The 15,454-nt window shown below is 38.3% G+C and overlaps 1 protein-coding gene across 1 annotated transcript; it reads left to right on the top strand.

Moving 5' to 3' along the window:
• The first annotated feature begins 9,140 nt into the window (after window positions 1–9,140).
• On the top strand, window positions 9,141–13,797 carry LOC118263160 (zinc finger BED domain-containing protein 4-like). Its single transcript, XM_035574971.2, has one exon. It carries the CDS (start codon window positions 12,805–12,807, stop codon window positions 13,735–13,737), a length of 933 nt encoding a protein of 310 aa, XP_035430864.2. The 5' UTR covers window positions 9,141–12,804; the 3' UTR covers window positions 13,738–13,797.
• Window positions 13,798–15,454: the final 1,657 nt, after the last annotated feature.

Genomic DNA, 15,454 nt, shown 5'->3' with positions numbered 1-15,454 from the left:
ATCACAAATACATGCGGTATCTTGCAAATTACAAATAAAGCATTTCATTACAAACTTGGCAATGTATGCTGTGTCATACAGATAAAACGAAGGGTCTTTCATTACGAATTTGGCAATGTATGCCACAGCATACATCAGTTTACCGACCAAAATAAACTCAAAACACAAAGTCACCATACACAAAAACATATCAAATCCATTCGATTATACTGTTATGCATAAAATATAGTTCATAAAAACACCACAAACCATGTCAAACCAAGTTAAAATAATATAAATACCTTAGTCAACACAGATGAGCTACGCCGGGCCGCCATTTTCGAGACCGAATGTCAAAATTAGTGTTGCCAGAGACGTGTTTTATTTTTCCTTATAAAAATAATTAGTATTGCAATGAATTAAAATGATTTGTGACACAGACATTTTTATTATACTATGTCAAATATTTTTACAAAGTTAATGTATGCCAGTACATACACTGCCAATTTAAGGGTTAAAATGCGCTACGATGTTTTTTACTTTGTCCACTAATTCGTCTAATGGTCGTAAAGCAGCTGTGACGATTAAATTTAACATATGTGCATAGCAGCCATAGTACTTCCACTCTAATTCTGTTTCTATCGCCTTCACAATATTGCGAGCATTGTCCGATATGGCAAAATTAACTTTTTGTGTTAAATTCCATTCGTCTGTTACTCTTTTAAACTAGTATGACTTTCGTTCAGACTTTTGCATTCCAATAAGATTTGTTTTGGTTCAAAATTACTGTCAATATAATGAGCAGTTACACCAATGTAACTTTCGGTTTGCGATGATGTCCAGCAATCGGTGGTCAAAGAAACGGACAAAGCGTCTTGAGATACAATTTCTTTTGTTTTATTTAATGTGTCCGTATATAAAGCTGGAATCATTGTAGTTGATATGGTTTGTCTGCTGGGCAGCGTATATCCAGGTATATTCTTTGAATATTTTTTAAATCCTTTGTCATCAACTATGCGAAATGGTTGGTAATCACAAATAAATAAATCGAGTAAATCTCGATCTATGCGTTTCTTTTCATCAGGGGTAATTTTTTTAGTAGCATATACTTGTATTGTCCTTTGTCGTTTGGAGGCGCATGGCCGCTGCTCTAATGGGTAGTTTTGGTTATCTCGATTTACGACGGCTCCAGTACTGGTAGAAGCAGTCGCTACATCTAATGCATTTGTTTCTGCAGTAGATATACTTGGCACGGCACACGTTATACATACATGTTGTCTTATAATAGGTAACATAATTAAAATATTATATTGACGGGCGGGCCGCTTCACCATCGCTTACATTCTGCCCCTTAGTGTTGTCATGGCAACACTCATCACCAAGTAGTAAAGCTATTCTCGATGCCGGACGTTTTAGTATACCGGATTTAGTTTTTACATTTACGATTCTTACCCGTCCGTCAGCTCCAGGATAAACATTCTACACTATGCCTTTTGGCCAGACATTCCGAGGTGAACTGGGATCTACTACGACTATAAGGTCACCTACCTTTAGTTGTGCTCCTTCACGGTTCCATTTCTTGCGAGGTGCTAGAGTAGGCAGGCTTTGACCCACCTAGACCAAAACAGATCTGCAAGGCGTTGAGCAATTCGCCATTGCTTTCTTAATTGCAAGTCTTGATCGTTAGATATACCTATATTAGGCAAGTTGGAGGACGATCCTAATAGGAAAAAATGATTTGGCGTTAGAGCCTCGGGGTCTCTGGGATCCACTGAGACATGGGTTAAAGGACGTCTATTAATCATATTCTCTACTTCACATAAAAAGGTGTTAAGAGTCTCTTCCCTAGGGGCGCGCTCTTTGAGAACTACTTTTAGCGCTGTTTTCACGCTCCTAATCAGTCGTTCCCACGCACCTCCCATGTGGGGGCTGCCAGGGGGAATGAATTTCCACTCTACGCCTTTGTTGACCGTCTCTGTTAATAACTGTTGGCGGTTGTCAAGTAATTCTTTATAAGCTCTTTTCATTTCCGTATCAGCACCCCGTAAGTTCGTTCCATTATCGGAAAACATCGTGCGTGGCCAACCTCTACGAGCGGCCAGCCATAATCATCGAATCGGTTGTGAGGGTCGGAACTACCTCGATGTGAACAGCGCGTACTGTGAGACACATGATGTCGAGTCTACTGAGGTCTGAGAGCTCTCCCACTGAAGACGGGTGTGCCCTGTTCTGTGTTAGTTTGTCATCTTTCTCTTCTATTTCTATCATACTTTCTTGAATAGATAAATTTTCTTTTATAATGAAACATCTCGACTAGTTGTAATAGTCCTTGTTGAAGGATTATATAATCTATACCCCTTAATATCATCAGGATAACCAACCAGTATACATTGTTCTGACTTCTTGTCCCACTTATGTCTTTTCTCCTTAGGTATGTGTTTCATGACAATACTACCAAAGATTCTCAAATGACTAAGGTTTGGTTTCACTCCTGTCCACACTTGGTATGGAGTTGTTATTCAGTCCCTTGACAACAGATGGGTTCCTTAAATATACTGAAGTATTGACGGCTTCCGCCCAAAACATTTTATCCAAATTGGCATCAAAGATCAAACACCTGGCCTTTTCTACTACTGACCTGTTTAACCTTTCACAGACACCATTCTGTTCGGGCGTGTACGGATTTGTCTTCTGGTGAACAATTCCCTTCTCCTTCAAGTACTTCTCAAATTCTAGACTACAGAATTCGCCTCCGTTATCTGTCCTTATAATTTTGATCTTTTTGCCTTTCTGTTTTTCTGTCATAATCTGGAACTCTTTAAAATATTTGAGAACTTCACATTTCTCTTTCATAAAATACACAAATGCCATCTTGCTGTAATCATCCACAAACAAAACATAATATCTGGATCCTCCGGATAATTTAGTTTCAAACCGAATTATTAATTAAATTGTGATTTTAAAACGATATAAGCTTTGTAACTGTAGGTTTTATTTTAAAAACTTAATTTTACATGGCGTAAACGTATGTTAAAGGATGTGAAGTCGGATGTAATATCTAAAAATACAAAGACAAATTGACGTGTTCGTAGAATGGAATGTTTCCCAATGTAATCTGTGGTGGTGGAGATTGACACTTGACAGAATAATTTATTAAATACAGTTTATTGCATGTTTATTGATATTTTTTGTGTATCAAACTAGTTATTGTACTTTTCTTTAATATTTCTTCCATAAAATGTCGGGAAGGAAGAAAAATTTTAGTACGCTAGAACGAAATTTATTAATAGAAATACTCAAAGAGTTCAAAGATATAGTGGAAAATAAAAAAACAGATAGCGTAAGCGCAGCGAAGAAGAAGGCTGCTTAGGCGCATATTGCGGAGAAATTTAATGCCTCATCTATGATAAATGAGTCAGTAAGTTTATACATATTTTAATACATTTTTTCCTAACCTTCACTTACGGTTCTTACAATTGTATTGGTCTTGGACATCTCTGAGATATCAGAGAGGAACGCGAAAGTTCAACCTTCTGTTCGAATCATCGTTAAACTAATTATCGTAATAATCAATCTCTTCAAAAATATCCATTATTTACTTCTATTCTCAACACAATTATTTGCTAAACTCAAAACTGACAGGGAAATCTCTGCTCAAGCGCGGTGTCGACCACACTTGCGTGATCACAGATCAAATCTCTACTTAAGTTGTAATCTACAGCTGAGTAATGATCTAGAATAAGATCTACACTCGGCTGAACTATGATCACCGAATCTATGCTTGAGGAGCGTTCTAAAATGAAATCTCAACTCAAATCTAGTTTTAAACAGAGATCAGGACTTGAGTAGCCTTCTGTAATACGGACCTTAGGTTGCTTCTGTGTAATGAGAGCTGTTTCTTCAGTTTTTTCTTCCAGTCTTTGGGTTTCCTGTAGTCATTTTTGCGAGATGATTTCCGTAGACAGTTTGGAAGTTGAATGCTCAATCGCCATGATCAGTGGGTCGTAGTCATCTGTGAGCCCACTCAGCATGATAACTGCAACGAATTCGTCGTCCAGTGGCGATTCAATCTCATTGAGTTGATGTGAAATTTCTTTTATTTTGTTCAAGTAGACTTCCATTGAGCTATTCTCCGACAGCTTAGTACTGAAGAGGCTACGCAGTAAACCTAGCCCTCTGCTCAGGCCACGTCCCTCGTAGGCTTTTTGCAGTATTTTCCACGCTTCATGTGCACTCTTCGCTGTACGAATATTAGTCCGGTCAAATTAGACCAAAAAATTAGGGTGAAATTACATTAATTCGCAACAAGCTGAATTTTGGTACAATTGTTCAAAACACGATTATAAACAATAGCTGAAAGTTCCCCATCATTCCCGTGTGTGGAAAAAAAATTATTCAAGGTCAAATGTCAAAAAAATTAGTTTTTCGCGATTTTCAGCAAAACGGTAAGTTTTATCAGAAAAATACCTCAGACTAAAATTGTAGATCATTAAATTATCTATAAAAAATATATCAATACTTTTTTCTTCATTGTTCCAAAGTGGAAAAATTAGTGTCCCCCCGACACTCATTATTCCACTTTGGAAGCGTCTAACTTTCAAACGGTGGATTTCGACGAAAAATGGTTTTAGGAACCTTAATCTCTTTTTTAAACACCTATCCATAGATACCCATAACGGATATGTTAGCTGAAAAAAAATTTTTTTTGAATCAGTTCCATGAATGGAGTGCCCCCTTTAATTGGGTAGTTTCCTAGGTCAAAAATAAATTATTTTGATATTTCAATATAATAAAATATCCCAAAATAATCGTATTTTCATTCATTCATTTGACGATATACTTATTTATTTAATTTTTCTTGCTATTTTTTGCGTAATAAGTATGCTATTTGACGCAAAAAAATTATGACGTCATAATTTGCAATGTCATACAAAATTCATAGAAAAGTAACGTTTTTGACATTTCGATAAAAGTATTGAATTTGACTAGTAGGATAATACCCTATTTTTAAATTTATGAATTTTTATTCAAAATTCGAATAGCGGTTATCGAAATACATCAACCTACAGAGTTTCAACTATGTAGACTCAACAGTTTCGGAAATAAATGGCTGTGACATACGGACGGACGGACAGACATGATGAATCTATAAGGGTTCCGTTTTTTACCATTTGGCTACGGAACCCTAAAAAACGCGCTAAGTACACAACCTCATAGGTGGCGTGGAAACGTGTGCATTTTATGACAATTGCAACTGTTACAACTTTTTACACTGCGATATCTCCGAAACGGTGTCTCGTGAGAAAAAAAGTATTGATATATTTTTAGAATCATTTTTTTTCCACACACGGGAATGATGGGGAACTTTCAGCTATTGTTTATAATCGTGTTTTGAACAATTGTACCGAAATTCAGCTTGTTGCGAAATTATGTAGCACCGATTATCTAATTTGACCGGCCTATATACGGAATTACGAAGATGATGTCTCATCTATTGCACCACCTGAATACGATTTTTGGAAACATCATAAGAAGTTAGCACATGGACACAAAAAGAAAAATAAATCTCAAATCCAGTAGTTTCTCTTAAGAACCATACAATGGGTATCACTTAGAATACAATAAAACTTTTACATTTGTTATACATACATGTTGTCTTATAATAGGTAATATAATTAAAATATCATATTGACGGGCCGCTTCCCCATCGCTTACAACCATAACATTTTACCCAACAACATTCAACAGCTCTTTAGGATTTCATCCTTCCGAACGATCAACAAACCCCACATTTGTAAACCCCAGGCAGGTTATTATAACACCCTCAGGTTTAAATTACAGTACCACGATCAACGAAGAAGCTGAAAGTAAAAATAACACTGCTGTTAACACGATTATGCGTGCCTATGAAAATTCTTAATACTATTTTGATGTTGTAATTCTTAATTATCTTTTAATATGTGTTTTTAGTAAAAAAAATCTTACCTTAATATATATACATATTAAGGAATTTTGTTGAAATTCTACCACTCGAAACAGAAAGACCTAAGTTTATTTACAAAAACCTCATAGATAAAGTGAGAAAAACAGTCAAACTTTTTCGTAAGTCTCCTACTAAGAATGATTTGTTACAAAAATATGTTGTTGAAATGTATAAAAAAGAAATCACATTAATACTAGATTGTAAGACAAGATAGAGCAGTATGTGTGACATGATTGGGCGCTTTTTGAAACGAAAGGATTGTGAATCAAAAGTATTCATCGATCTAAAATTAGACTCCGATTTCTCATTCAACGAATTGGATTTGAAAACTCTAAACAATATTTACAACAGCCTTTCTGTGGTCAAAGCGACAGACCTGGAACTTCGTAAACGCGATACCAACTTACTGAAAGCTGATGTTGCTCTAAAGTTTATGTTGAAAAAGTTAGTTGGTCAGGCTAATGAATTTAGTAATAATCTTGCGAATTTTAATATCTGGAGTATTAAGTACAATATTCGCACGATCCTGATACTTTCTTCAGTAACGATGACGATGATGATACCTTCACAAAACCTACATCTGATGAAATATTAAATATTATTGTAAAATTACTTGCACGTTTAAAATATAATAATGATAATGACACACGAAACGCTCACAGTGAGACAACGACTGATCATGAACATGATATGACGATAGTAGAAGAACCTTCTACTTCATTCTTCGAAGACAGCATGCAAGCGGCTGCGCACGAAGAAGCTTCAGAAGCTATTTCATGTGGTGACGTAAAAGATGGTGTTCCAGTCTTAACTGTTGTAGCAGACTGTTGTTGGTCCAAATGATCATACAAGACGAACTATTCTGCTGCGTCAGGGGTCGCAGCTATTATTGGATATAGAACGGGTAAAGTGCTGTATATGGGTGTCAAAAACAAGTACTGTGTTATCTGTGCTCGAGCAGCAGTAAAAAATGTACCACCTGCAGACCACGAGTGCTTAAAAAATCACACTGGTTCTTCTACCAGTATGGAACAGAGTGTGATTGTAGAAGGCTTTAAATCATCATTGGCGAGGCAAAATGTTATATATGGCAAATTAATAGCAGACGGCGACGCTAGTCCCTATAAAAAATTTCTTGAAAGCAGATCATATCCAAACTGTCCAGAAAATCGAATGCAGCAACCATCTGCTCCGAAACTATAGTGGCAAAATTATTAACCTCGGCAAAGATACGTCAATACCTTTACAGGAAAGACGTTTTCTTACTGCTGATCGACAGAAAAAGCTTCGGACGGCCATCAAGCATGCTGTACGTTTTCGAAAGGCACAAAATTTAAGCCATGCTGAGCAATTTATTAATTAAAAAAAAAAGATATCTCACATTTTTGGTGATCATCGCGACTGTGAGTCAATTACCTGTTTCCAAAAATGAAAAAAGAGCTATGAGGTAAAAAAATTACCAACATACATAATAAATAATACTCTGGAACCAATTACAACTTTCCTTCCCCTTGCACCTGAAAAACTCCTTAACCCTTAACTGCATGATTTTTTATTTTGGGCCTTGAAAAATCCTAGGGGTCCGAAATAAAGTGTACATTACGGCAAAAATAATGAAAAAAATCAAACTACAGTTTTGTGTAAAAAAAATAGTTTTATTTATTGATGTAATATTACATCATCATGCAAAATCGTCTTAAATTATCTTACTAAGGAGCAGTATGAAAATCTGTAAAGCAGTTATTAGTGCCGTTCAAGCAAAGAGGTATGTTGCATTTAGAGCATGCCCATTGGGTTGTTCCTTTACATTTCGGAAGTTTACAGCGTAAACCCTTTGAAAATATTGGCCAGTGCGCAATACCGTCAGAACGCACGTCCTTACAAGGAAGCGGTCCTCTTCGTTTCTTAGCTAGTTCTTCTAAGAAGTTGTTGCTTGGCCGACCTCTTTTGTTGCCGTTGCTTGTTCCCACATTGCACAGGGCATCTGCCAATTCATTTCAGCAGTTGCTTTTTAGGGATACCTTTTGCACTCATGTTTTTCTTGAAGAGAACCCACGAGTTGATGACGGCGAGGTCTAGCAAATGGTAAAATAGTCTCATATACCATTTTTTACTTTTGACCTTTATTCGATACCGTCCTAAATAACTGTCCATGAGGTCAACTCCTCCCATGTGCATATAATATGAGAAGATATAATATAATGCAAGAATATAATATTCTTGCACAACTTTTGGGCATGGGACGTCAATTTTCTGTTTCAGTTTTTTGTCGAACCGTTGTACTTTACCTGCTGGTTCTGCACCAACATACGTGGATAATAACGTTACTACTTTATTATCTTTCCATACAGTAGCAGAGAAGTCCACGCCATCATGATGAGCCACTTTTTTTTCGTAGGTTCCTCGGGGGACGGAGGTTTTCGCTTCATATTCGTCTATGAATTGACAATATTTTCGTTTTAATTCAGGTTGCTTTCGAAAACGAGCCTCTAAATTGAAAAACCTCTTTTTGGCTAAGTTATAGGAATTGCCTAAACAATCTATGCTGTCACGAAGTGGCAACCCTACACAGAATTGACCAATATTAGTACGAGTAGTGTTGGCGAGATAATGTTGCTCACACAATTTTTCTTCGCTACTCGAGGGCCTTTTTTGAGGAAAATTCTCAAGTTCCCAGAACTTAGATAAGTCATCGTGTATGTTACTAGAAGTGTCTTTTGAGACAAAGTTGCACATGAATGACTCAGTTTTGTTTTGATTAAAACAAGGCAATGGACCCGTAACGAGCCATCCAAACTTTGAAGCCTGAAGCTTAGGGAAACCATGTCCTAACGAATGCTGCTGGGCACTAATAATATCCCAGAATAAGTCAGCACCGATCAACATATTGACTGGGGATGGTTCATTTAAAGTGGGGTCTGCTAACTGAAAACCGTGAATATTCAATTGTTTTAAATCAAATTTTGATTTAGGTACGTTGCCGGTAATTTGCGGCAAAACTAAACTAAACTGAATTTGTCTCAGAGTGAATGCGTAGAATACAGCGTTCTGTGTTAATATTTAATTGAGTGTTACCAATACCTACTATGGTAGTGTCTGATGGCTGAGGAATCAGGTTTAGATGACGCTTCACGGCCTCTGTAATAATTGTCAACTGACTCCCGCTGTCGAGCAAAGCTCGCACTATCATAGTCTCGTTTGTGGCAGGGTTGGTAACCTTTACTCGAGCAGTACACAAAAGTACTTCAGAAGAACATGTTGAGGACATACTAACAGAATTAACTGAATTAGAAATTTCTTTTTCTTCTGATTTATGAAGAAGAGTATTATGCCGTAGCTTACAATGACGACATGTAGCTGAGAGGCGACAGCGTTTAACGACATGCCCAGGTCTTAAACAGTTCTCACATAATTTGTTAGAAGAAACAAAGGCTACCTTCTCCTCTAATGACATAGACTTGAAAGATCAACTCATTAAGCGATGGTTATTTTTACAAAATAAACATTCCGATGTTTTAGAAAAAGAAGTGTTGTTTCCGTTTGGCACAGCCGCTACCAAAGACTTGGAACTATTAAGTTTGTTTTGATTACTAGATAATTGTTTTTGTTTATTATCTTGAGGGTCATGTTTATGGCGATAAACGGTTTCCAATACATCAGCGCGACGTTTAAGGAAACTGAAGAAATCATTAAGCGAAGGTATGTCACTCAAACTATTTATATGTTCTTCCCATTTAAAATATGTACTAGAACTTAATTTACCAGCGATAAAGTATATAATTAAAACATCCCATTTATCTGTAGGTAGCCCTAGTGAATTAAGTGCACGAAGGTTTTTAGTGACGTGGTCAATCACATATCTTAAGGACTTGTCATTTTCTTGAATAGAATTAAAATCAAACAAAGATTTAAGGTGGTTATTTATCAACTAACGCTTGTTGTCGTACCGTTCGCATAAAAGTTTCCATGCTTCGGAATAATTATTATGAGAAACCTCCAAGTTAGCAATCACCCGAGCCGCTTCTCCCTCTAAATAAGATTGTAAGTAATGATATTTATGAATGCTTTCGATCTTATTATTATTGTGAACTAACGAAACAAATGTTTCCTTAAATTCCAACCATTTGAAATACGTACCGTCAAAGTTTGGAATTTTAATAACCGGTAACTTAAAACCCAATGCATTACAACTGTGATCGTTATGATGACACGTAGCCACAGACGGTTTACTTTGAGAATCAATTTCATTATCCTCAACTTCAGAATGTTTCTTAATTAAGCTTTGGGCCGTCGCTATACAATGGTAGAAATCGTCTTCTATTAAATCCCTAGTAACTAACTCGCTACTTTGGTTTTCCTCGTTACTAATTTCTATAAGATTCTGCACCTCGTCAAATTCAACGAATAACGTCTCAATTTTGGATAACTTCAATGCGAGCTTGTCTACTTCTAGTTTTGAAATGGATTCTACCAAAGCTAAACTGTCTAGACTTAACTTAAATTTCGTAACGCGCCCTCTAATAGAACCGCGTTTGGTTATCAATTCCTTTAACTTTAAAGATTCAGACATTGTAACAAACTCGCAATGAGCTAACACAAACAGATGTTAATAGATAAAGAAATAGATATAGGTATAGCATACGATACGCTCCTCGCTTTGTTGATCAGCTGGTGCTCAAGGCTCGCGTCGTTTGCAATGCAATGGTAAGATGGGTCGGAGGGGAGCGCCGGCAGTCCGATAACAGCGATGCTCAAGCGATGCCGTGTTACAAATAACAACGCACGATCTCTGAAACAGGTTAATCCGCGTGTCTTAGTGCACTGGAAACAACAACTAATCACTCGTATGACGAAGCGATGACGGCTTATAAGTTTATTACTTTGAAAACTCGGGAGGTATTTAGTATGTAAGAGATTTAAAGATTTAATTGAGTGATAAATGGGAGAAAGAAGCGATAATAGTGGGATGATTTGATAAAAATTGCTTAGTTTGAATAAACAAAAGAAAAATTTTAAGATGGCGGCGAGTATCTGAATAAGTGAAATTAATTAGGCGAATTTGTGTGAATCCTCTGAAAATTTAGACCTCTAGAGGTTAATTAGGTGGGGCCAAATAGACACAAATCGAAACGTAGGAATTTCACCTGACCTGAGAAACTAAGTCCGCTAAATGCACTGATTAAGGGACAACACAATGGGCGTATTAGTAATATGGAACGAGCTCACTTTAAATAGGCAGCCAAACTGATCCTTTGCAATCCACAGGTAGGCAGCAGCACGTATGTAGCTAAGTGGACTCGTTCTATGGTGGACCTTGCTCGATCGGGCTTCCGCGGTCCCAGCAGTTCTAAGAATGGCTTGGCGAAGGCGGCGTTTTTTCGACCCAGGCAGTAGATTAGACTAGGAAGACCAGGTAGCAGGACTTCAGGCGCGGTGATCTTGGATTTTCAACACGGCCCGTTGCTGGTAAATTAGATTAGATCGTCTTTTGTCGACGACGACGCCATCCACGCGTCCTCGATGCAGAACAACTGAGTAGCTGTTGGCTCCGCTTCGATGCAGGTCCTGTCACGGTCGCCAGTTTTTGTTGGTGATGAATCAAACAAGCTTGAAGTTTTCCATAAAACACATTTACTCTGGTTTTTATACAAATGTAATAGAATATTTTTGGGACGTACAGCGTGAGGCTATGTTGGCTAGATAGAATGAATGAATGAACGCGTGAATGTATGCCGCAGTAAGTATACAGATTAATTGTAGTCGATAAATGAATGTGTCGTAGACAAGTAGCAACCTTGCAAAAGATAACTTCATTATGTAAAATGTTCTAATTTCAGTAGTTTATGCCTTATTTTTGGTTTTAACACATTTAAGATTTTTATTGACATACGAGGTTCGAATACGAGGTTTTTACCTGCAAACGCACGAGGAAAAGAAATTTACGGTTGGCAACCCTGACTGTCCTACTCCTCCTAGTCCAGCTTCTACGACAAACAGCGGCAGCAGTAGTTCCTTAGGATTTTATCCCCCAATTAATTTTTATTTTTCAACCAGCAGGGCAGCGTTCGAAGAAGTCAAGGCAGAATTAAAGGACACCGTTCGCAGCCAAGTGAATTCATTGTGCATCACAATCGACATTTGGACATCTCGCGCAAATAATTCGATGCTAGCCGTGACCGGCCATTATATTAAGGAAGAAGAGTTTGTCATCAAATCATTCTTATTAGATTGTGTTCCTCTTGTAGATGCCCATACGGCGAAAAATTTAGCTGACACAGTAAAATCCATTTGCCTGGAGTGGAATGTTAGTGACAAAATTCTTCTGGCCGTATCAGACAATGGCACCAATATTAAAAGCGCTTTTGAAAGGCAACTGGTGTGGAAACATTTCCCCTGTGACATTCATTTCCCACATAGTGACATTTTAAAAAGCCAAGAAATTACTGAGATTTTAAATAAAATCAAGGGAATCGACAATCATGGGGTCTGACACTTCAAACAAAGCAATGTAGCGTGAGAAAAAATGAAACGGTACCAGGAACAAGCCGGTACCACTGCCAAACGACCACTACAGGAGATTCCAACGAGGTGGAATTCCACCTACTATATAGTGCAAAGATGTGTGGAAATCCGAGAACCCCTCAACAGTGCCATGGTAAACCTTGGAATGAGCCCTGTCACTAGTTACGAGTGGGAATTATGTCAAAAATTTTGCTACTCCATCCGTGTGAAGAAGTCACAAGCGAGTTAAGTGGCAAAAATATATTACTGGCTGCCTAGTAATACCCATTACGGTAGGCCTTATAAAAGCATTGGAGTAGTTAGGGGAACAACATGTTTTCATGCCAGATATTGACAAGATACGCCAGGACCTTATTGAGGATATAAAAAGGAGGTTTTCTAATTTAAATAATAGTAAGACATTTGGAAACTGTATGTTTCTCTGCCCGAAATCCAAATTTTACTTTGACGATCCACATGTGGCAGAAGAAACCAAACGTAGAATGGTTTCCTTAGTTGCAGCTCAACATTCGCGTGATGCAGTGACAACAAACCACATCAATTTCGAAGCAGTTGAGCCCACGTCTTCTAGCTGTCAAACCAAATCAATCTGGCAAGTCGGAAGACTTTTGGAACAAAAAAATGCAGTAAACTTATACTGTGTTGAACATGGTAGGGTTGATTCTCTTCAATCTAATGAATGGGTCATTGTAAAGAACCTCACATCCATGTTGACATTTTTTTATGAAGCCACCCTTGAGTTATCATTTGATAATGCTTGCATTTCGATTGTCATACCTTTGATATCATTATTAAACCGGAAATTGCAAGTTCGCTGTGAAAGTGACAACGAAATGATGACCAACATGAAAAATTCACTATACGAGTCCATGAACATCAGATTTTCTTCATTGAAAAAACTCCCTTCGTTGATGGTAACTACAATACTGGACCCAAGGTTCAAGTCTAAATACCTCAATTCCAATGAAGTGGACATTGCTGTTACAGAGCTAATATCTTTCTTGACTAAGTCTGAAGACAGCATGCAATCATCCCGCAGCACTGATAACGCCAATGATTCTTCGGCTTCAACTACATGCGTCTCGCAGACTCACCACATACAGCAAAAAAAAGAAAGTCTTTGGGATGTGCACGATGATAATACGTCTAGTCATACAGAGACTACAGAATCTGAAGAAGACATAAAACACTTTCTGAAAGAAAAGATTCAGTCTTACCTGTCGGAGCCATTATTAATTACAACGCATTGCTGACATATACAGTTATTGGAACAGCAGTCCATATCCTATATTGAGAAGTGCAGTTTTAAAATACCTTTCAGCTTTCAGCACTTCCCTCCGCGCGCGCAAGGTGTAGTAGTGCTCTTATCGCTGTTAATTATTTATTCTTTATTTTGCTATCTTCGTGGCCTATTCCGGTTTGTATTGCTTTTTTGTTGTGTGCCCTGTGTCTGAGTGTGGTATAAGTAAGTAGTTAGGCGAATTAATCCACGTAATTACGTTTTATGCAGCACATTTTCGGTAAGTCCATTTATTTCTTTTATTGCGGGTGGCAAGATATAAACTTGTGTGTAATTTTATAGTTTATTTCTTTATATTCGTACGAAGTTTTATTTCCAATTGTTGCCGAGAATTATATACTTAATAATAAACGATGTCGTCGCATAATGACCCGCCCGATCGTGACGGCTTTCGAAAAAGCCGATTAACTCCGCGATCGCCGCCGTGTAGCTCAAAGCGGTTATTCAGCGAGATCGAATCTCCAACGTACGCGACTCCCGAGGATAGGTCGTCCAAGCGTGTACAAACGTGCGTTTCGCCGAATTTGTCATCCCCGATGAGTGAGAGTAATAAGGGCTACACAGACCTTATGACTGAGGCAACCCAACTATTGTCGAAAATTAATGAAATCGTGCTCGATTCGCGTTTAGCCACAGGCAGCAAAACAACGATCGTTGAGTTAACCCAGCGAGTCACGGGTATTGTCGCGATTTTGGCGGTGAAATCGTCCTGCGTCGAGACGAAGCTGTCGAACACGGAACGCGAGTTGGATAAATATAAGACGTCATCATCTGTGATAGCGGACAGTAAGCCGGTGCAAAATAAGCCTTCGTATGCCGAATCTTTGAAGCTTCGGTTACCCAAAGTCGCGCCCGCGATGGAATCCCGCGCGCCGCTTCCGTGTGTTGTCGCCTACCCCACAACCGAGCGCTCAGCTGATTTTGCATCGTCATCGGCGACTAAACAGGCGCTTATGAAGGCGATTAAACCTTGCGACGACGGTTTTCAAATTGTAGGAGTTAAAAAAACCGCGAAGTCGGGTGTCGTATTGCGTGTTGCTAACGAGCGGCAGATAAAGAAGCTTGAGTCCGTAGCAGCGATTCGTACCGCGGGTTTGCGTTTGGAAAAGCCAAAAGGTCGTAGGCCGCGTATCCTTGTCAAGGACATCCCTGGTTCTATGGAGGACGCCGCGTTTTTGACCTCACTGTATCGTCAAAATATTAGTGGGGAAATCGAAGTAAAGGAGCAAGATTTTATTAAATCTTGTAAAATTACCCGCCGGCGTACTTTGCAAAACGGTCGTAAGTGGGTTGGCATTGAACTAGACGCTAATATACGTAAACATCTTGTTACAACAAAAGACAAACTTTTTATAGATTGGGCTACTTGCCGATTCATAGACGATGTCGAAATAGTTAAATGCCACTTGTGTCAGCAGTTCGGCCACGTTAGGAAACATTGTACGGTTAAAACACCCACCTGCGGTAATTGTGCTGAGGCGCATGAATCACACGACTGCCTCATGCCTGCCCTCATATAAATAATAAAAATTTTATTCCAACATGCGTGGCGTGCAAACGTTTCAAAAAACCTCACGACCACCGTTGTGGTTCGCCCGAGTGTGGCACCTACAAAGCTAAACTCGAACAACTCATATTAAACACCACCTATTAAATAATAATATGGATAG

Source organism: Spodoptera frugiperda, chromosome 9, assembly GCF_023101765.2.
Source record: "Spodoptera frugiperda isolate SF20-4 chromosome 9, AGI-APGP_CSIRO_Sfru_2.0, whole genome shotgun sequence".
Classification (NCBI taxonomy): Eukaryota; Metazoa; Arthropoda; class Insecta; order Lepidoptera; family Noctuidae; genus Spodoptera; species Spodoptera frugiperda.
Note: the sequence above shows the minus strand (reverse complement) of the source record. Positions and strands in the feature narration are given on the sequence as shown.